At 43.0% G+C, this 23,966-nt stretch overlaps 1 protein-coding gene across 1 annotated transcript in view; it reads left to right on the top strand.

Annotated features, from left to right (window-relative positions):
* Positions 1-5,218: 5,218 nt before the first annotated feature.
* The window catches only part of mdga1 (MAM domain containing glycosylphosphatidylinositol anchor 1), a gene marked incomplete at its 3' end in the record, with an annotated part of 217,785 nt that continues 199,037 nt past the window's right edge, over positions 5,219-23,966 (top strand). Inside the window, exon 1 of the mRNA XM_083912466.1 lies at positions 5,219-5,296. Within this exon, the coding sequence (XP_083768592.1) occupies positions 5,230-5,296 (67 nt within the window). The 5' untranslated portion in view covers positions 5,219-5,229. The remainder of the gene's footprint in view (positions 5,297-23,966) is intronic.

Here is a 23,966-nt window from a genome sequence, read left to right as displayed (position 1 = left end):
TAGTCACTTAGTCACTTTCTAATTAAGTAAAGGCCAAACAGAAACTGACGAGCACTTTTTTTCAGAACACCGCAAAACACACAGGTCACACAATTCTTTGGATGTCAGAAAATGTTTTTTTTCATTTTTCATTAGGTACAATCATGTTGCACTAACTAGCTACTGTACGATCATAAGTCTCATAATGTAAGATCTAATGCAGGTTGAGGTGCTATATCAAAATTCTCAATCATCAGATAAGTATTCAGAAGCTGTGCCTTTAAACAAGGTGTCATGAAATCTATAGGTTGTGACGTTACAACTATACTTTACATAGATAGAAAGTGATGCTACAGTGCCATCACAGTCTCTTCCAGCAGCTGCAGTGATGGTGCAGAGATTTTGGGAGGGCAGCTGTTGAAGACCCTGAAACGCTGACCAATCAGAGCAGACAAACCTGTTCCATGGCCACCCCTTTTTTAGGAGTGTTGAGGGTGGGGGACAGGGGATGTTTAGAAGTACTTTACATCACCTAAAAGCTGGGAACCTGAAGATCAATTTGAGATGCAGCTCAGCACTCTGTCAATGTTTTCTAGTCATAAATCAGAAATAAACATAATTAATTAATTAAATAAATTGTAAAGGTGTAAAATGGCTTATTATATTAAATGTTGAATATGTAGAATCTTCATTAAAAGCTACATTTAAAAAAAAATACACACACAGGGCTTTTTGAGGGGTACAGAATGAAAGTATTGCTTTTCCATACAAATGTCCATTTTTTTTTTAAGGGTTTGACAATGACTTTTTGTCACGTTCTGTTTACATTGTAGCAGTCAATAGCGGCCGGCATTGCGGGTTGCCAGGGTTGTCTGTTGTTTTGGGCGCAGCTTCTGTAGGCTGGCACTGGGTGAAATGGAGTTTGCCAATCATGCACTTTACTTAGTTGTAACGGTAACGGCTAACGGTAACGGCTAACTGTAACGGCTAACGGTTACGGCTAACAGTAACGGTAACTATCAGTCAAACTCCTCTGCAGTACTTGTTTTTATGGTGTGATTTGCCAAAGGGGATAGGTTCAAACAGGTCAAACAGACTCCGGTCTCCTGTAGGCTACTGGGCTATGACCAACCTGGCAACCTGAGTGGTGGAATTATTTTCTGTTTTTGCGACTATGATCTTGAGACACTGGATGGCCGTGTTCTGCTCATTCTCCATATCTATGATTTAAATATATGAAAGTCACTCTCATGTTTATAAATGTCTCATAAGTTGTTTGTTGTTGACACTTTTTGTGTTGATACCATTTGTTACACAGATTTCATTCACAATTTTGCCATTTCATGTGAGAATTGATTAAAAAAATGGTCTCAATCCCTCAAATTATGAACTAAAGACACTCAGAGATTGAAGAACACTATAAAATAATCCATAATGTGATTTGATATAAAAAAACTTTAAACATTTAGAGATTTCTGATTTCTGTAAAATGGCCATTTTCATTGATTGGATAGCGAGCATTTCTGTTCTGGAAACTGCTCAGAAAATATAGGAAAGCCATGCATCCCCTGAATGCACCAGGTCTCTGGTTTGTTGTAAAGTTGATGAGGCTGTGATTATCTTCAAGGTCACAACAGCTCATTTTATACACTGAGCTGAGGTTAAAAAGCAAAAAAATGCTCTCACTAAAATGAAATGGCTACTATGGGGACTGACATCATCACACATGATTACAAGTGGGCTCATTGAATCCACAAGTCTAAGCTTTCCAGTCAAACCTAATTTGTGCTATCCAAGACTGTTTATGGACCCCAGTGTGTAGATATATTCAAATACAAATAGGGGAAAATAACACATTTGTACTGCATGAGGAAAATGGCCATGGCAGTTTTTTGGGCATTATTTAGCTCCCTTTCCGGCAAGCTAGCATGTTATGACTGGTTCACTCTATCTCTAAAACTGAAACTTACCCAAGATTCAGCCTCTGAAAAAACAAAAAATCTTATTTCAGAAGAGGTTTAGTTAGGTAATAAATGATTTGATAAAAAAAAAAAAAAAAGCAAACCGAGCAGTTTAATATATCTCCTTCTTCAAGGTCTCATTTAGACTGGCTTACGTATGGAAGAGCCTCTAAACCGGCAGATTACTTTGACCTTACTTCCAGTTCTTCTTATCACCCACTCCCAAGAGATAAAGAATTATTTAGGTTTAATTGACTGGGACAAATATAAAGAAAAAAAATCTTAATATAGGCTACAAAGTAATTGCCTTCATGGCATAATGAAGTCGTTTTAGTTAAAACTGAAATGAAAATATATAATATGAAACATATATCTGCTGCGTTGTAAAAGATAAAGGCACTGAAAGTGAAAATCCCTTATTCAGTGACAAATTGCTTGCTCCACTCTGATAGACAGGCTGCTTGATATTTAAAGTGTCTCATCTCATAAACTCCAGCTGCAAACACACACACACACACACACACACACACACACACACACACACACACACACACACACACACACACACACACACACACACACACACACACACGCACACACACGCACACACACGCACACACACCACATCCACTCAGCTTTACAATAACTAACAGCTCTCCTGGAAGAGTCAGAAAATGCAAAGGGCCTATTACACAGGACGCTTTCAGACCCCGTTAACGCACGCAAGCACGCGCGCAGACTCAACGTTCACAAGCGGGCACGAGCAAACCAACAGTGGCAACGAGCTGAAACACGCCCCTCTGTGGCCACGTTGGGAAAAAAAAGAGAAACAGGACGAGAAGGGGGCAGTTGATGTAAGTGTGTGATGGCTCCTAACACGTGTGCGTGCGTGCGTGCGCGTGCGTGTGAAAGAGAGAGAAAACGTGTATGGGGGACTTCAGTCTATTTTTTGCTGTCATAAATAATTGGTCCACGGGGAGGGGTGATGGTGTTAAGGGCTCCTCCATTAGGCAGAAAACTTTCGGAGCGCCTTTCAGTTCTAATTGGCACCGACGATCGGTGGCACCCCAGCTGCCGAACTCCACTGAAGAGTCAACAACAGAGAAAAACAACAAAAAAAACAACAAAAAAACACTGCTGCCCCCTCGGCTCTTAAATACATCCCGTGGCACCCAAAAGAGTTGAAAACCTATTTCAGAGTGCAAGAAAGGGAGAGAGAGAGAGACAGAGAGAGAGAGAGAGAGAAGCAGCGTTGTTCTTTTTGACAACCTGTTCAGTGTGGAGCTGCGAGGGCTTGAGCGCTTCTATGTGGAAGCCTCTGTCCTCCCTCTCCTCTCTCTCTCTCTCTCTCTCTCTCTCTCTCTCTCTCTCTCTCTCTCTCTCTCTCTCTCTCTCTCTCTCTCTCTCTCTCTCTCCCTTCACAGACTGGGGCGGTCGTTCTCAGTCTGCGCACATATTCCACTTGGCCAGCATCACTTGTAGTCCGCAGACACAGCGCTGATTGAACAAGCGGAGGGGAGTTCATTTTCAGAAGCGCCTGATTGTGTTAGAAGGGCTTCACTAGACTGTCACCGGTCAGAGGTAGAGAGAGAGACAGACAGACGGACAGACAGGCAGTAAAGCCATTTCAACCACATCCTAAAAAGTAAATAATCCACAAAAGAGGAGACGGGGTTATAGGATTTTTGCCAACTAGGTTGCTTGCGGTTGTTTTTTTGTTTTAAAGGAAAAGTGTTTTTATTTTGTATCTTAGGTAAGAGGGACTGTCTTGTGGAACCGAGCACGGTAAGATTCATCGTAAAATAAAAAAAAAGTTTAACACACCAAGGAGCTCATTTGAGACGTATGGGAGCTCAGAAAACTCTCCATTGTGCTACCCGGGAATTGTAAAGCTCACACCGGACACCCGCTGTAGGAGGATATATAACTTTTCAACACATTTTTTTGTGGAGAGACACGGAGGCGGCTTGGTCTAACGGAGAGCGGAGGAATCCTCTTTGCTGAGCCGGGAGGAAGTGCGCGCACAGCGAGCAGCCTGACCCACAGGACGGACGGCACCTCGGAGACAAGGTAGAAACGCGGCAGGGATTACATGCCTTCACGGAGACTCTTATACATTTAAAAAAAACATATTTTTTTTGACCAGGGTTTTAGGTTTAATCTACTGATTTTGCATCATGCCTGTGCATTTTAAGAATGGTGTATTTGTCATCTTAAAGCAGGCAGTGTTATTTTATTCTCTGTTCTACATCAAAGCTGACCATTTTACACTACCAGTGACATTCAGCCCACCTTTCTTTAATTAGCATAATCTCCTTTTTACGCAGGCAATATAACGATCTACTAGACTACATGTCAGTACAGACAAGTCTAATGCAGCGCATCCTGACATTAATGCAGGGTATTAACTCCCATGCATCGTATAATGAAACTTTGATCATGTTTCGCTGTGTGATGCAACCTGTCAATGCAGCCGGCTCAGAGCCCTTATATAAATGTATAAATGCTCGCTCAGAAGAGGGTCCATTCGCCCCCCACCCCCCAGACTCCACCTGTTTTTCGTCCCTTTTCTTCAGATATTTCCAACAGGTTCTAAATCGTGCAGAGCAGTAATGCATTCAAATGTAAGGATAAACAAAAAAAGTGTGTTTTTTTAATTCTTTACAGGAGTACATATCACCCCTCTCTCCTCTCCCGAAACACTGAAGGAATGATTATATTGATCCAAAGCAAAAGTGGTGTGTGTGGGTGTTTGGGGTCTAACGTGCATAACCCCACTTGCTGTAGCTAATCCTCCATGAATACTGCAGTCTGATCCTTAGTTTTCTCCTGTCCTGAATACACCTGGACAACCCCCCACCCCACCCACCAGCCAGCCAGACAGACAGACAGACAGACAATCCTGTCAAATTCCAATTCTCTTGCACACACAGCCCTGCTCGTAAACTTTATGTAATCCACAATTTGTGATTGAATTACCCCTCCTTTAAGTCCATAGGCTGTGCAACGGGTAGCTAAATTGCTCTGTGATATTATTTTCATGGCTTAAGGGGCTGAAGGAGACATAGTTGAACATGAAAAAACAATTGAAAGAACCTCTTTTGCTTTTTTGATAACAATCACTCAGCTGTCACATCTTGTTTGTCACATACAACTGCTAGCTGTTCCCCTCTGTGCCTCTGTTTTCACCCCTCTCTCTCTTTCTCTCTCTGTCTCTTTCTCTCTGTCTGTCTGTCTGTCTGTCTGTCCCTCTCCCTCTTTCTTAGGTTATGACGGAACTGAGTTGAACATGGAGCTTTTCTGGATTTTGTTATTTTCTAGTGTCTATTCTCTTGCCTGGGGCCAAGGAGTTTACGGTAAGAATTTGATATTTAAGAACGTATTCCTATTTCCACATCAATACATACTTTATAAGTGCAGGGTGACTGAGCTCCATCCCTCAGCGATGTTAATTTGTCCAATTATCAGCCGATAATCTTAATTAAGGGCTTCTCTGTGACACATATTGTCCATGTTCCTACGACCCGCTAATAGGAGGCAGTATAATAACTGATGTTTAAACTACTGCAAGAATAGCTTCAGGGAGATCGACAGAAAATTAACTTGAAAGGGAGAAGTTGCCTTTTAGAAGTCGGGGAGACTGGGGAAACATCTAGAAATGAAGTTGAGGGGAAACCCACCTACCACCCGTCTAATTCCATTTTTAAATATCAATCTTTATGGCAAACATCGACATTAGGCTCATAGATTACTGTTTTATTACACAAAGTATAATCCATCTTTAAATGATTGTTTAAGGTTTAAGGTTATTACTGAATGAATGTTATAGTTTGGCCACTATTTATCCTCCCACTATTCCCCCTCTACATTCACACACACACACACACACACACACACACACACACACACACACACACACACACACACACACACACACACACACACACACACACACACACACACACACACACACACACACACACACACACAGACAGACGAACAGACAGACAGACAGACAACAGGTTTCAACAGGAGGATAAGACTGGCAGAGCTCTCTGAGACGTGGCTCGCCTTTGTCAGGTTAAACAGGACGGTGACTCTGTGCTTTTGAGGATAAAGCAGAGATTTGTTCCCTCTTAAGACTGTCTCACTGTACTACAGAGGCTCAACTTCTTCAGCTACAGGCCAGATATGCATCCTCCTGTCCCTTCGGGCAAGGCAAACACACAAACGAATCTGCCAGCTTTGATGCTTTGATTTCGGTGTTTGAAAGCATGCAGCAGCCATTGAAAACAAGTTTCCTTTTAGTCGTTGTGGCATACAGTGTTGTCAGAAGAAAATCCCGCAGCCTGCGGTAACACTGAGAGACGCTGACGATCTGTCATTTGCTTAAGCATGCAGGCCCACGTTGAAGTCCGTGCTGATGGATCAGGCTATTAGTTTTACCACTCATACTGCAGGCCTCATGTCAGTATCAGTGTGGACAAAAACTACTTATCTTCAACTGATCTTTTCCCTGCATGTATTTCGTTTTGACCACAAGTTGAAGAATTAAACTGATCTAAGAATCTATTTTTGTGACCCACAGCTGCAGACAGAGCAGTGTCTGTGAACTGTGAAAGTATTCGAAGGAATCTCAAGATGTTTATTTTTTTCCCCCCACTGTCAGTTTTTATCTAACATGTCAAACATGACCTTACCATGAACAAGAATGTACCTATATAGTGGCATTGTATTGGCACTGCAGCTAGTTAAAAGCTTTCCTCACCACTTCTTGCAGGATGTAAAAGCTTCTGAATCATACAGACCACCACCTTCAGCATGCACTTCTGGAGCCTATACTCCCCTTGGTAGGCTATTCAATGATGACAATCCTCATAGCCGAGGAAAAGCAGTGTATTCCACAGACATGAGCAAAAACTAGCCGTATGCAATGATGGATTATTAAAAACTGACCTTATACTGAAATGGAATTTCTAATAACTAAAAAAAAAAGGTGTGAAATCTGCAGTCAGAAAAAATGTTGCTCCACATCCTGTTCCATTAAAGCTTATTTTGCTCTAACTGCACTTAAAGAAACCAACCCAAATTGTGTAATAGCAGGACAGACTAGTGGAGCTTAAGTCTTAATAGGGCAAAACACACATCAAAGCACATTCTACAACAAGACCAATTGCCTTAATTCTAATTTACAGTATGTTAAATATTTGAAATGACATAACACAATTTACTTTTGCAATGAGAATCAAATATCAAAAAACCCTATAAACAACCCATCATGGCTCTCACATGTATCACATTTTCTGGAATTATTTGTTTACCTGCTGGTGTGCCTGCTTTGATGAAGCCAGAATTTACCATGCATCTGTTATGTTCCGTTCAAAAATATTTCCAGCACATTTATAAAACATTTTTTTAATTTAACAATTAAAAATAAAGTATACTTTCAGTGCCAGAAATTATTTTGTAGTGTGTTTGTAAGTGTAAGTGTGTATTCTTTTTTTTCAATCGGTTGTCTCGTTATGGAGTGACTTTTTTGATTTAGAATAGTTACCCTCTCCCCATAAGGCTCACTTTTCCAGTTTGCCCTTGTGCATTATTATTTTTGCATTCTTTTTTTTTTTTTCTCATTGTTTTTTTTCAACCAATAATAATAAGTATGAAACAGTTTGGGGTTCTCTACAGGGTACTGATTATCTTGAAGATTTTGTGCATCCGTGCCTCAGATTCAGAATCAGAATCAGAAATACTTTAACAATCCCAGGGGAAAATTGTTTTTGTTTCAAACTCCAGCTATACAAACAACATATTTAACAACAACAATATTAAACATATAACATTATTGTAAAAACATAAATATAAAACATTATATAATATCAAATTTACAATGGTAATATATATGTATATATTATATATATATATAATATAACGTGCAAAGTACCGTAAAAAATGTGCAAATAACAGATTGTTTATGATTGAGTCCGTATTACAGAGAGGGAGTGACAGACTCTCCTAGGGTTGCGTTGTATAGTTTAATGACCACAGGCAGGAATGATTTCCTGTGGTGCTCTGTGGTGCATCTGGGTGAGAGGAGTCTTCTGCTGAAGGTGCTCCTTTGCTGGGCCAGTGTGTTGTAGAGAGGGTGGGAGACATGGCTCTCTCAGAAATATGTGACGCAGAATAGGTATGCAGCCATTGCCAGTGGATTTAAAAAATTTTTTTTTAAATAGTAGTCTTTCCCCTCCAGTGTAGTAGATTGTTTGTCTTATGTTTAACAGCAGTGTCTCAGTCTCTGCTGAGGGAGGAAAAGTCCCAAAGCTTTGTGGGAATCATACTGGCTGGCATATCACAGGCCCCAGATTCCCAGGTGATGGTGGTGCTCAGCTGTGCGTACCAGTGCAACAACTGTTTCATGTATAAGTAAATCATGATCTTTAAAAAGAGTCATTCAGAAAGAACAAATTGTTTCACAATTTGCTCGATTGTGGAGAGGAACACATGGGGGAAAAATCGGGAAGAGAGCCAACGAGTTTGGCACACTCGCTCACTGTGTATGCAGATATGCAGAAAATGGTTTCCTTCACTTTGGAATTGTTTAGCACTTGCTCCAGCAGGCAGATGCGACTCGCTGTCCGTCGGGAGCCTAACGGTGTAAGCATGCCTGATTGATGTCAGCGCTTTGGGGGGCTGTGAGGTTCATTTACTTGAGCCCTCTCTGTGGTGTTTGGATGCGAGCATTTTTTGTCAGCTCATGCCTATGAGTCTGTTGTGTGCAGGTGCTTGCGCTTGTGAGTGTGAGTTCACGTGCCAGATGCATGCAAAGATATATGAGCATGTGAGCCTGCAGTCGTGTGAGTCTCTATGTGTGTGTCTGTGTGTGTGTGTACTTGAATGTGTGAGTGGGACGTGTTTGTGTGGCAGACACACTTTTCTTCCCACTGCAACAGTTTGCTGGCTCAGCAGGGACTTGTGGATCAGTCACTGTTTTTCTTGAAGCAGTGTAGTATTGATTATGCTTGTGTGAATTTTGATAGGCTGTCAAAAAGCATGTAACACTTGTCCGTCAAAGTGGAATTGAACAGACAATGCACCAAGGAAACTCGATGCTTTGTTTCAAAGAAAAATAGAAGCGGTGCACACCATATGTTTCTTTCACATTGAGATTTCTTGCACGTTTATGCTAGATCATTTTATAGTTCGATTTTTTTGTTTTATTACAGTGCTCGCCTCTTTCCTACAGTTCTTTTTAGCGTAGGCTAATGCACACAGTGATCACAAGCTATCCCTGCATACTTATACAGCAATTTTCATTTAATCTGGCTATAATGTAATCCCACGCATTACAAGCATGATATGGCATTCACATCAAGACCAGCTCTCAACATACTTAAGGATTAAAGGAGGTTCAGAAAATGTCAAGGCGGTCTGGCAGGATGTGTCTCCTCATCCGGAGGACTCAACAGTTATGACATCAGTGCAGACAAAGTGTACCAGAAAAAGTGTCTCTCTCCCATCTTTGTGGTGCTTCATCACATCACACTCTGTGAGGCAACAGAGTTCACAGGGACACCAAATTATTGATTGCTTGACAAAGTCACACGAAACCATTAGCTGGTGCAGTAGATGGAATCCAAACTGCATTAGTCTGCAATCTGATGCTTCATTATGTGCTTGTTAACAGGAAATTTAATGAACATAAATCAATGATTTAGCTCAACAGTGTATTTTTTTAAGATTTAAGCAAGGCCCTCACAGCGGCGGGATAGTAGAGGCCTTGCCACTGGCCATAGAACAAAGCACTACAACAGATGCTGAAAGTGAAAAAGTTGAATATGCCTACATTTAACATCACTTTGAAGATGTTGCCCAAGGAAGAATGAAGGGCTTGGAACACATTGCACATTACATTTTTTATTTGCTGTCTGTGTGTGTGTGTGTAGAAGAGCACCCAACATTTGAGCGTCGTCTTAATGCGGAGCTTTTCTCACCGCTGTATATTAGTTTGCCATAGCACACAGGTTGAAAAGCAGTGACCTAGAAAGAGATCATTCCAGGTTTAACTGGCCTGACCGCTGGTTCCCCAGTGACTTTAACTCTTCCTCTCCCTACATCAGCACTTTTTTGTTTATGTCTCTTTTATGTCTCTTGCTACCGAGTTTATTTTGAATGCTGAATATTGCCCTTTTCTAATAAGCATCCATAATTTATTGGTGGCTCTGAGGCAATGGAGGAGGGGATGGGAGACGGTGATAGAAAGAGACTGGAGCATTAAGCTAGAGATAATCTTTTACCTCCCACAGTCTGACACCTACTACGCTCCTCCTACTCTTTAACTCTTTGCGTTATTTCTCTTCTTTTTACTCACACGCATACCCACAAATGTCAAATGTCAGCAATTGTTTGATGATCTTTCCCTCTTTATTAGGTTTGTTTAAAGTGTATTTAATCAATGGTACTCAAACATTTTTTTTCATTTTTTTGCCCTGTCCTCTCCTCTCCTCTCTTCTCCTCTCTTCTTCTCTCCTCTTCTCTCCTCTTCTCTCCTCTCGTCCCCTCTCCTCTCCTCTGTTTCCGTTTCCGGTAATCCTGAGTGTGAGTGGTGGTGGTGGTGGAGGCGTGAGTAGCACGGAGATTTTAATGGTTTTCTGTCTCTTTCTGTTGGATTGTGGCTGTTTACTTCCCCCTGTCCCTTTGTGCATGATCAGGTAAGTCATTAATACGTTTTTTTTCGAGTGTGTCTGGAGTTTACCAGCGGCTGTAGGGGGTGTTCTCTGGAGGAATGGAGTCCTCCGAGACGTCTCCTCCGTCGATCCGGCAGTGAGTGCGCATTGCCCCGCAGGATAGCACCGTAAGTGTGGAAGAGGTTCTGCTGGCTGTGGGGGAGCAGGTCGGACACGATAACCTGCTCTATGCGTCCAGAATGAACCGAGCTGTGGTTGTGTTCCTTAAGGACGAGCCATATGTTCAACAACTAGTGGAAAGGGCCGTTTTATCAGGGACTTGTTTGTGCAGGTTTCCCCGCTGTTAGTGCCTTCGACACGGATTACCGTGTCTGGAGTCCCACCGATGCAAAGATCCCAAAACTGAAGCACGTTCAGTCTGCGGAGACAGGTGTTCATGTTCCTGGACTCGCCTACTCAGACCTTGGAGCTGTCGTTTAGAGTGAAGCAGGGGGACGGCTCATACATGGTGTACGCGAGTTCAGGACAGAAGAAGTGTTTTGAATATGGAGAAGTCGGACATAAGCGGTTTAACTGTCCGCACAAGCAGCGGGCAGCGGCGGCTGCCTCTGAGTCGGATGCGGTACGCGCCGCTAGCGCGGCGGGTGCCGCTGAGTCGGATGCGGCGGATGCCGCTGGCACGGCGAGTGCCGCTGAGGCCGCGCATGCGACAGAGGCCGCGGGTTCCGCAGATACAGCGAGCGACGCTGGCGCGGCGGACATCGCTCGCATTGCCGCGGTATTTCTTTTCCGGTACCGCGGATTGTAGTTCATCAGCGGTGGTTTGCGGAGGAACAACAGTTACCGACAGACAGGAACAGAGCCAGCCCGAGAGGCCCCAGGCCTCTGTGACTCTGAGCAACTCTCAGCCTGCAGACACAGACACTGGAGCACACACCCCTGTACATGTTGAGCATGTGAGCACTGATGTAGAGCAGGGAGAGTCCAGCAGGCCTTCTTGTGAGGGAGAGGACGTGGAATTTGACTCTGAGTCGGACACTTCATCAGTTTGGGGAAGTCAGAAGTTCACAGATCTCTACTCTCTGGAAGGAATAAAACAGTTCCTTGATGAAACTTTAAAAAAATCTGTGAAGGTGTCTGACTTCTTTCCCGACACCGATAAATTCATTCGCTCTGTCGGCGTAATAAATAAACTGGTTGGTTTCGATCAGTTAGACGAGAAAAAACGTTTCCGGCTAAAAAAGCACATCACAATTTTGAGAAAAGCAAAAAAAGGTAGAACATTGAGGAACAGGAAGTAACTATGATCATGGATAGCAAGGTGATTTCTTTTTCCCACTGTACTGTCATCCTATCCTGTCTTTCTTTAATTTCCAACTTTACCATAAAGAGCCTAGATATACGATCATTAAACATCAATGGTGGAAGAGACAGACAGAAAAGAGCACTGGTAGCTGAAATTGCACAGCAGAAGATCTTGGATATATTATTTTTGCAGGAAACGCACACCACTCCTGCCGATGAGGTTGACTGGGGCTTATGATGGAAGGGCCCTTTTGTTCTCAGCTATGGCTCCAATAACAGCGCTGGAGTAGCTGTTGTTTTTAAAACTGCAGATAACGTGACTGTTTTAGCCTCCACTGACGTGGTGAAGGGTCAGCTTCTGATCATCAGGGCTGAAATTGAGGGCTCTGTGTTCTGCTTTGTTAACATCTATGCCCCTAATCAGGGAGCACAGAGAGTCGCTCTTTTTAACCAGCTGGACGACGAGCTGAGGAACAACAGCCAGGACCAAATAATCATTGGTGGGGATTTTAACTGCACCCTGGATTTCACAATGGACAGGACAAGTGAGGAGCCGCACCCGCACTCTGCTAGAAGTCTGCAAGCTGTTATTACTCACTTAGATCTGCTGGACACATGGAGAATCAAACATCCACTTTCAAGACAATACACCTGGGTTAGATGCAACAACAATAGAGTCAGTGCAGCAAGACTGGATAGGATTTACATCTCAAACAGCCTGAACTCCAGATTAATCTACAGTAATATCATCCCCGTTGGTTTCACAGATCACCACCTGGTTCTTACCTCACTAATCACCACACCTGCTGAAAGAGTGAAGTCCCTCTGGTCTTTTAATGACAAACTTCTCCAAGATAAACAATTCTGTCAAAGCTTTGACATGTTTTGGCAGCAGTGGAGGTTAAGGACAAACAATTTTAACTCTTTGAGGCAGTGGTGGGATGTCGGCAAAACTCAAATACGGCTTTTTTGTTAGCAGTACACATCCTATTCCACCACTAGGGTTAAGGCTGCAGTGGAGGCACTTGAGGCCAGCATCCGTGGTCTGGAGCAGGGCCTTCAGAGGGCCCCCGATGCAGTTGTGGCACAACAGCTGCAAGAGAAGAGGTTGGAGTTGAGCTCCTTCCTGCAGGAAAGGGTGAAGGGAGCTTTGGTCAGGTCTCGTTTCCTTCAGCTCAGAGATATGGATGCTCCAACCTCTTTCTTTTTCAACCTGGAAAGATCTACTGCGCGGAGGAAGCACATGGCCTGTCTCAGGCTTCCGGGAGGGAGAACAACCACCAACCCTGATGAGATGAGGAGTCATGCAGTCGGTTTCTACAGTGATCTCTATGCTGCGGAAGACTGCAGTTTGGAGTGTCGTCAAGAGCTTCTGGGAGGTCTTCCGCAGCTGAGCATGGAGGAGAAATCCACCTTGGATCGTTCGCTGTCACTGGAGGAGCTCACAACTGCAGTTAAACAGATGACGTCGGGGAAGGCGCCTCGAATTGACGGCCTTTCTGCTGATTTCTTCCGTTGTTTCTGGAACATCGTTGGGCCTGACCTGAGGATGTTTTAGAACAGGATCTCTCCCGGTGTCCTGTCAGCGAGCCGTGCTCTCGCTGCTACCAAAAAAAGGAGACCTGGCCCTCCTAAAGAACTGGAGGCCAGTTGCTCTCCTTTGTATGGATTACAAAGTGCTATCCGGAGCCTTGGCCAACAGGCTCAATAATATCCTGGAGCTTATCGTACAGCCAGAAAAGACTTATTGCGTTCCCGAAAGGTCTATTATGGATAATGTCTTTTTCATGCGTGATGTCATCGACATATGTAGATCACACAATGTTGACGCTGGAGTAGTCTCCTTGGACCAGGAGAAAGCTTTCGACAGGGTGGATCACTTATATTTGTTTTCTGCACTCAGGGCGTTTGGTATTGGTGAAGGGTTTTTGTAACGGGTTAGTTTGTTGTATAGTGGTGCACAATGTATGGTGAAAATGGGAGCTGGGCTGAGTCGGTCAATTCCTGTGCAGAGAGGAATAAGACAGGGTTGTTCTCTGTCAGGACAATTATATAGCCTGGCCGTTGAGCCCTTACTGTGAAGTCTGAGGGGTCGGCTCAGGGGTCTGTCACTGTCGGGGTCTATTGATCTCCACCACTCTTTTGTTGTATCTGCATATGCTGATGATGTCAATGTCTTTGTTTCTAACCAAGAAGATGTTCAGTTTTTGCAGGAAACCCTTTCCTTATATGAGAGAGCCTCTTCTGCCAGAGTGAACTGGACAAAAAGTGAAAATCTGATATAGATATAGTTGATTTCTTCTGGTCTGGTCGGCATTGGGTCCGGGCAGCAGTTCTTTACCTGCCTGTATCTGAAGGGGGACAGGTGCTCGTAAATATCCAGGCAAAGATTGCTGCTTTTAGGCTGCAAACCGCAAAAAAACTTCTATATGCCTGTGGCCCAGGTTGGCTGGACACAGCCAAGATTCTGCTAAGGGGAGCTGGCAGGTTGGGCTACGATAAACAGCTGTTTCTTCTGCAGCTCAGAGAGGTGGACCTGACCGCACTAACACCTTTTTACTCCTCAGTCTTGCAGGCGTGGCATGTGGTAAAGACCGCAAGTTCCTTGGATGGAGTTCCAGGTAGGTCGGTTTTTGAAGAACCGCTTTTTTTCAACAACCGCCTAAGACCACAAATGCTGGAGTCTGCCAGCCTGTGGAACAGGGAGGCTGGTTTTACAAAGGTGGGTCATTTGATGCGAATATCGTCTGTGGAAGACATGAGAGGCCACTGCAACATCTCCTCTCTCAGGCTGGTAACCAGAGTGGTGGGAGAGGTCCGTGCCGCCCTGCCACAGTCCTTGAGGGCTTTCTTTGAGGACGCCACCTTGTGTCACCAGTGGATCGAGGACGGCGACTACAGTTTTCCTGCGTTGTCCATCGCACCAGCTGTGGGGGACTGGCAGGAAGGAGGAGGCCAGCTGCTCTCTTTTAAAATCCCTCGCTTAGAGAAGTTTCAGGATGCTGGAAAGAAAGAAATTTATCAACTTCTGGTGAAGCTGTTGAACCTTGTCTCCTTGGAAGGAGTAAAGGAGTCGAGGTGGACTGAGTTCTTTGGTCCAGACTCTTCCCCGAAAGGCAGTTGGCGTTGCCTGTACAAGGAATAGGGAGCTGAGCATTCATTTTTAATATTGGTTTATTTATGCTTGTAGTGGTTTTATTTCATTGTGTTTGAGGCAAAAATCACCTGGTGTCTTCCCTAAAATAGTGAAATAAAGGGATTTTGAAAACCAAAACCTGTACTCTCCTCTCCTCTCCTCTCCTCTTCTCTTCTCTCCTCTCCTGTTTCCTATTTTTCTGTATGGGTGTCAGGATATCAAGGACACCATTTCTATTAACCTACAGGTCAGTGGCAGAGCCATAGGCCTATGGCCAAAGTGATGTGTTGACTGTGGTTTACACTAGCCTTGCTACCTGGGGCTAAAGGATAAGAGCACTAAGACAACGTCTTGGGAGGTCTGATTAATCACTTTGCTTCCTACCAGTTACACTCTGAGCCCGGGGTGGGCACAAAGCAGCAGGTAGGGGTGGGCAGTCCGGCACACAGAGGCCCTGAGTGAGGTAGATACTATTATCCTCAGAAAGCATATGTGGTGAGCAGTAGGTTGCTCCTTCCATCAGACGATATGTAAAATGTCTTTTTCTAAAGAACAAATAATTTGACTTCTTTCCTCAAAGACAGTAGAGAGTCAAAGGGGTGAGGAGTATAACTTGTAATGTAAAGGAATAGTGTGACATTTTGAGTAAAACACTTATTCACTTTCTCCGAAGAGCTAAATGAGAAGATACCACTTTCATCTATTTACTGTGGGTATGTAGCTGGAGGCGGGAACCAGCTAGCTTAGCTTGGCGTAAAGACTAGAAACATGGGGATTTTGTCTTCTTATCGAATTAACTGCTGGAAAGCAAATACTATAAAGCCCCTTTGCTAGTCCGTACAGGTTGAATCACTCTCCTCTGCATCGAGTGTGTATACAGATTGACACTGATAGATTTTTAATATCTACTGTATGTTATCTGAAGATATTTCAGTATTTTTCAAAGTTAGGAGAAGAATTCAAAGATCTGAGTCTAAAACTAAAACTATTTGCTCACACACTGTCATGCAAACCTCCTTTCTATGCATCTTTATTTCTTTTTCCCTGTCTTTTTATTCCACTCTCTCGGATGATGATGTTCTTGTTCGTAAGGATCACATCCACGCACAACCTCACGCACAAGAGCCCACGCGATATTTTCACATGCACATACAGATACGCACATGCACAAACGTCTCTCAGTGCATTTGCCTCTCACTGAACTCATAGATCATTACCTCACTCTCACCCACTCTGACTCCCTCTGTACGGGGATGTTAGTCAGTGACACACACACACACACACACTTTGGATGAGAGTGGTCCAGAGCGTAACAGAACGATGTGGGTGCCCTGTGAGTGAAAAAAACTGTCAGCGAGACTTTACTTTCCTCCTCTGTACTCCTGTCACTGTCAGAAATTATCAAGCACCTTTTACTGGCTCAGCTTCATGGGGGAATATATACGTGTGTGTGTGTGTGTGTGTGTGTGTGTGTGTGTGTGTGTGTGTGTGTGTGTGTGTGCGTGTGCGTGAATGTGTCTGTGCTTGTGTCTTTGTACACAATTCATGAATAGGGGGAATTTAATATTTTAATACTGTTGTTGAGGCCGAGTAAAAAAAAAAAGCTGTAAGAGTGTAGATGTGTGTGCACGGGACCTTATCTCAGTGTCTTCAGATTGAAGGAATAAGGCGCATAGTGGGTTTGTGCGTGTTTGCGTGTGTGTGCATGTGTGTGTGTGTGTAGGACTTGAGAGGGAGGGAACATTTGGCATCTTACTTATTCATAAAGGCGACAGGACGGTTGTGAACAGCGGTGAGAACATGGCTTACATCAGAGACTGTCTGCCTTCTCCTGCACTTCTCTCACACTGTCACTCTCTTTCTTCTTCACTGCCTTCTCTTTCACCCTCCCGTCCTTTGTTTTCAGAATTCATTCTTTTTCTTTGGCATCATTCTTTTTTTCTAACAAACTTGATTTTGTATTTGCATAGTTTAATTGTGAAATTCTCAATGTGTTCTCATCAACAGGTTTGTATGATATTGTACGAAAAGTTCTGCAGAATAAAATGTATGATATCTTATGAATCTGCGAATGGAAGTCGACCACAAGACGCAGATAAACCAGAAGTGGTGGTGTCGGCTAGATTTAGGCATCAAAACTACCGTTACGAGTGACTGATTCTGGCCCATAAAAGGTGACATTAGGGTTAGGTATCAAAAAGACTTGATTAGAAAAAAGTGTGTGGTTTGGCTCAGTACGTATGGGATGTGAACAACAACAGGAAACAAACCCTGCTCACCCGGGTGAAAGTTCTGTGTTTTGGGACCATTCCTACACCCCAGCCTGCCTCCTGAAGTGAAGACTGTCTTATACTACATCCCCTGCTTTTAATACTTGCATTACTTTTCATTGTTATATGTATGAAAATTGCATGAGAACAGCTTGGAAAGGTTGTCAAGGTATATCTTTCACATATTTTTCCATTTGATTCATCAATCTTTCAAATCAGTCTGATTTAGCTTTTGTTTCGGTAATCATTTGATTATTCCAGTAAATATAGTGGAAGGTTGACATAAGATGGCTTAAAAGATTCCTTCCACACATGTTTCAAGATATAATAATGAATCGGATACTTTTGTTTTTGACATAAAAGTTAAAATTACCTTTTGAACTACAGACCCTCTTGGGATGGGATCACAACGCCTGTGATACTAAATCGGACCAGGGGCCTAAAAAGAGAAGGGTGTTGGTGGGCAATACATCCTACCCCCTTATTTCCGGCACCCTTGCTCAGACCACCGATTTTAAAACTCGACTTTCATTTTCACGGTTAGGACACTATTGTGGTGACAACATTTGGCTGCAGATAGGCAGACAGACATGAAAACACCAAACAAAAAACTCAAAACCACATCTGTGTTCTCCAGGACCATATTTTGTCTTTATCACTCACACACACACACACACACACACACACACACACACACACACACACACACACACACACACACACACACACACACACACACACACACACACACACACACACACACACACACACACACACACACACACACACACACACACACACACACACACACACAAAACTCCCCATCTCTCCTTGAGGCTAGCAGCTTGCAAATATTCAACTGAATACACTACAAAGACAATATACAGTATTGAATGTTCAAACTGAAAAACTTAATTGTTTTTTTTCAAATTTTTACTCATTTTGAATTTGATACCTGCAACACATTCCAAAAAAGCTAGGACAAGGGCAACAAAAGACTGGGAAAGTTGAGGAAGGCTCACAAAACACCTGTTTGGAAAATTCCACAGGTGAACAGGTTCATTGGAAACAGGTGAGTGTCATGATTGGGTATAAAAGGAGCCACCCCGAAAGCCTCAGTCGTTCACAAGCAAGGATGGGGTGAGGTTCACCACTTTGTGAACAACAGCATGAGCAAATAGGCCAACAGTTTAAGAATGTTTCTCAAAGTACAATTGCATGGAATTTAGAGATTTCATCATGTACAGTCCATAACATCATCATGCCTGTGACCTTTGATCCCTCAGAAAGCATTGCATTACAAACCGACATCATCAGGATATTACCACGTAGGCTCAGGAACACTCCGGAAAACCATTGTCAGTTAACACAGTTTATGGATACATCTACAAGTGCAAGTTAAAACTCTACCATGCAAAGTGAAAGCCATACATCAACAATACCCAATGCTTCTCTGTTTCTGAGCTCATCTGAGATGGACTGATGCAAAGTGGAAAAATGTGCCCTGCTCTGACGAGTCCACATTTCATATTGTTTTTGGAAATCATGGACGTGGTGTCCTCCAGGCCAAAGAGAAAAGGACCATCCAGATTGTTATCAGCATTTGTGATGGTAGGGGGGTGTGTTAGTGCCCATGGCATTATGGCTAACACATCTGTGAAGGCACCATTAATGCTGAAAGGTACATACAGGTTTTGGAGCAACACATGCTGCCATCCAGGCAATGTCTTTTTCAGGGCAACCCTGCTTATTTCAGCATGACAATGCCAATGACAATGGAGACCCCGGACTGAAGTTGTACATCAAGCAAGAATGGGAAAGAATTTCACCCACAAAGCTTTAACGATTAGCGTCCTCAGTTACCAAACACTTATTTAGTGTTGTAAAAAAGGAAAGTTGATACACAGTGTTAAGCATGCCCCTGTCCCAGCATTTTTGAACGTGTTGCAGGGATCAAATTAAACATGAGTGAATTTTTGTAAAAATAAATATAAAACTATGGATAAAAATATAGATTAAAAAAAATTCAGTTTGAACACTGAATATCTTGTCTTTGTAGTGTATTCAGTTGAATGTAGGATGGAAAGGATTTGCAAATCATTGTATTCTGTTTTTATTTATGTTTTACACAACATCCCAACTTCATTGGAATTGGGGTTGTAGATGTCACAACATACTGTTCACTCATTCAAAAAGATTTAAGGTGAGAACAAAGAAACGTTCCCTCTTCAGCAGATACATTTTACGACACCCTTCTAGTGCACATACATCATTCAGCACAGTAAGATCAAACATCCAAGTAAAGTAACAATAAGCACGCCATTATTGAATGAAGGGGTCTTAAATTTGACCCCTTTTTTCACAAACATAGTGCATAAAACAAACATTATTTCCCTGTAAGCTGGTTAAAATATATCTAAATAGGGTTTAATGCGATTATATTTGGTAATCTTTAATCTTTTTTGACAACTTCATCCCTGGCATCTTCTTAAGAGTAGGTGTAAATCTTCTAAGGGAGCTTCAGATTGAAGGAATAAGGCGTATAGTGGGTTTGTGCGTGCGTATTAAATATTTTTTAATACTTCGAGTGGTGGGAATACACCTTGTTCGAAGTGCTATGCAGACAGCTATTTTTACACCTTTCACACCTTCAGCACATACATATATTGATCTGTCACTTCATAAAAAACCTGCACACACCTACTGACAACCTGGGAAAAACCTTATCATACAGGTATGCTATGACTTAAAGAGTGTCAGGAGGCACACACCCCACTAAAACCACATTTTTTGAGGCTGCTCCTATCACATATGTTCTGCCTCTCCCTGTGGTATGCGCTGAAAACCCCCCAAACAACAACAAAACAACCACAACTGCTGGAGTGAGTCATGTCCAACTAAACTTTCTGACAGCAGGAAGGGATCAACACTGGAAATCTATCTTCTGCTCCTACACACGTCTGGCCTCAATAATTCAGCGATGCAGGCTTCTTGGAGATCTCTCTCTCTCTCTCTCTCTCTCTCTCTCTCTCTCTCTCTCTAGTTCTCAAACTTGATCTCCCTCCACAGAAAACTACTCTGTGGAATTTTAGCTTGCTGCTCTTACATGTCCCTCTCTTTCTCCATGCCTCTCAGCTGGTTCCGAGGAGATGGGGTATAATCTGTGTCAGATATGTTAAAAAGTCCCCATGTTGTCAGTGTAGCAATTTACCTGCCACCAGCTACACATCCTGATCCATCTCCTCCTCCTTCCTTCATTCTGTCTTTACCCATCTAAACTTTTACCTGTCAAGAAAGGTGTTCCTGTCATCTTCCTCTCTTCCCTTCGTCTCTCCTCTCTCTGATCCTCATTTCCTTCCCAGCCATCCATGCAGCTGCCCTTAACATGTCAAATTGGGATAAAGTGTACTCATTCTCCACTTTACATCCTCCTTCCATCCTAATTCTCCCCTTTAATCCAAACCCTTTCAACAGACACATCCCTTTAACTCTCCTCATCACTTTTCTTCCTTGCTTCCTTCCTCCTTCTCTCTCTCTCCTCACTATCCTTCCCTTTCTTTACACCCAGCACCTCTCTCCTCCAAAGCCCTGTCATCTTCTCCCTATCATCCGCCGATTCAGTGGCAAGCATCCACCCACTTCTCCACTTACTGCATACGTACGGTATATAGGACATAGCACACACTGTCATTGAAAGCTGCAGACAGGCTTCGGAAAACAGGGTGGAGGACTGACACTTGGGAGCAAGCAGACAGCGCAGGCTAGGCAGACGCCTCAAGAAATGAGGGCAGAGGGAAAGGTGTATCGTGAGGAAAGGTGGTTTGATTTTTGCGTTAGTATAGGTGATACAAACAGGAGACTGACAACTGTTTTCATTGTGAGTTAAATGAATAGTCAATTAAAGGGAAGTGCAGTTTTAAAGCTGATTGGAATTTGACAGTTACATGAAAATGAGAATAAATTGATTGCAGTTTTATGCTGTCATCCACACTCAGCTGGGCTATATGTGAATTGTCACATATAGCCCAGCTGAGTGTGGATGACAGCTTTTGACTGAAGCATGCCCACAGCCCTAACCAGATAATGACAAATACCTCCTGATCTATGGCCGTCATGTTCCAAATGAGTTCATTTGAAAACATATGTTTTTTTAAAATACTATTAGTTATATAAAACTACAAATCATAAACATCTGCATCTGCTAATCCCAGTCGGGGTTGCGGGAAGTTGGAGCCGATCCCAGCTAACATCAGATGGGGTAGACCCCGGACAGGACGCCAGACTATCGCAGGGCTGACACATAGGGACGGACAATCCTCTCACACTCAACATTCAAATCTATGGGCAATTTAGGGTTATCAATTAACCTTGCATGTCTTTGGACCGGAGATGACTTGGAGAGAACCTACGCAGAACAGGGAGAACATGCATACTCCACACAGAAGGGCCCTATCCCAAGTTCAAACCCGGAACAATCTTGCTGTGATGCAACAGTGCTAACCACAACACCACCATGCTGCTCAAAACTACAAGTGAGTGTTGGGAGGGTTACTTTTAAAATGTATTCCCCCACAGATTACTGATTACATGTCCTAAAAGGTAATCTGTAATGTATTCCCTTGAATTATTCAAGTAAAGTAATGCATTCTAAATACTTTGGATTATTTTTTGCTTACTGAAAATGGTCTAGTTGAACATGTTTATCTGGGACACTGATTTTAGTTCACACTTCCATTAGAGAACGACCTTATTCCTGTCTTCAGAGAAAATGCAAATACACAAAACACAAATGTGGTATGTTTTGTCCTGCAACCGTTCATCATGGGTGTGAGGTGGACATCCTCAACAATAAACATAAAAGATTATAACCTTCCACCCAACAAGGAGATTAAACACATCTATCTGTCTGTTTTTCTCTTTCTGATATTTGGTCTCCTGCAATCAAACATATTACAGGTGACTAACCAGCAGCTACTACTCATTCTATTTATACTGTATATCTATCTATCACTCAGTACATATACCTACCTATCAATCTGTCTATCTATCATCTATCCGTCCATCCATCCATATATCTACCTATATCTGTCTATCTATCTATCCATCCAAGCCTTAGGATTGACTGGGTGTTACAGCTGGGTGTTGAGCTCATGTGACCTAGCTTAACTGCTAATTTGGCAGATGTTAGACATTTTTATTTCTAGCTTGGAAAACAGTGATTCTAAAAATATATGTTTAGATTTTTACGATATTTAATATCAGAACAGTATGCAAAAATGATATTGATAAAAAAGTTAATTATTAAGGAAATCACTTTCCTATGAATGATTTCAGATGGTTGAGTAGAGCTATGTGGAGTCAAGGTGGAAGCAAGGCGAAATTAAATTATTCTGGCGAGAATCAGGTTAGGTCTCCCCTACTACGAAATGTATTTTTCAAAGGTGCCAGTAATGTAGTGCGCAATTATACAATCATATCCGCCAAAGTAGATATGAGATGTGACCTGAAAATCATCTGTAAGATGTTTATGAATCTGACGAGAGTGGCTGAGCACAGCTGCTGCTGTTAGAGAAACACAATAGAAACCACAGGAGGGGTAACACCAGCTCCCACTGATGACAGTACCCAGGGCTGAGGCTGCTCTTGGGTTCAGTGCTGTACTCATAAGTGCAGACTGGAGAAGTAGCTCCTGTCCGGAGCAGTGAGCCGCTACCGGGGTTGACTGCAGTTTAAAGGTACGTCCACATGATTGAAAAATACCTTTTTTTCTCAGTCGTACTTAAAAAGTTTTCCGTCCACGCGGCCTCGGCTCAAGAAATATCTGCGTCCACACGAAACCAGTGAAACCGGCTAAAAACGCTGTAATACACATGCCAGGCCTGGGTGTGCGATGTAACTGCCACAGAAATACACAGAGAAGAAGAGATAGGAAACGCTATATAGGCTATGATACAAACAAAGGCTTTTTACCAAATCTGGTGACTTCCCAAATCCCCATCCATCCTAGAGAGAAATCCAGTGACTGTTTCTGGTCTTATTGGAGACTTTTGTGGTGTGTTGGACTCTGATGCACGGATCCCTCTGCATTTACTGTCCTTACCAAGCAGCAGGTGCTGCTGTGAGCCCCTTCACTGTAAGCACTTGGCGGTCACTGTCTCTCTAGATTTGGCAATTTTTGCAACCTTCTTAGCAACTTTATTTATAAAAAGCGACCAGTGAACAATTTAGGGACTTATTCAGACAATCAGGGAAAAGGGAGAAATATATGGTTGGCCTAATCATCAATCAGAGTACAGTTCAGTATACAGTCTATGGGTCCATGTCTATCTCCACGCAGCAGCACGTTTTTTGTTATGTGATGCCTTGGGGGTTAGAGGTCTGAGGTTGGGCAATAACAAATATGCAGTTTCGCCGTCCAGACGACAACACGACAAATCTTCCCACTCTGGGACCTGGTTTCAAAAGCTACTGTTTTCGGGCTCCGAGTTGCCTGTGGATGGTCGGCCAAAACGATACTAAAGTTGTGTGGTTACAGGAACATACGTTTTTGTGTGGACAGGCCCTAAGACGGCAGTGTGTTTTCCTTCTCTGCTGGCGAGAGACCCTTCCACACACACACACACACACACACACA

This window comes from Echiichthys vipera (assembly GCF_963691815.1).
Source record: "Echiichthys vipera genome assembly, chromosome: 1".
Classification (NCBI taxonomy): Eukaryota; Metazoa; Chordata; class Actinopteri; order Perciformes; family Trachinidae; genus Echiichthys; species Echiichthys vipera.
This window is presented reverse-complemented; position numbering and strand designations above follow the sequence as displayed.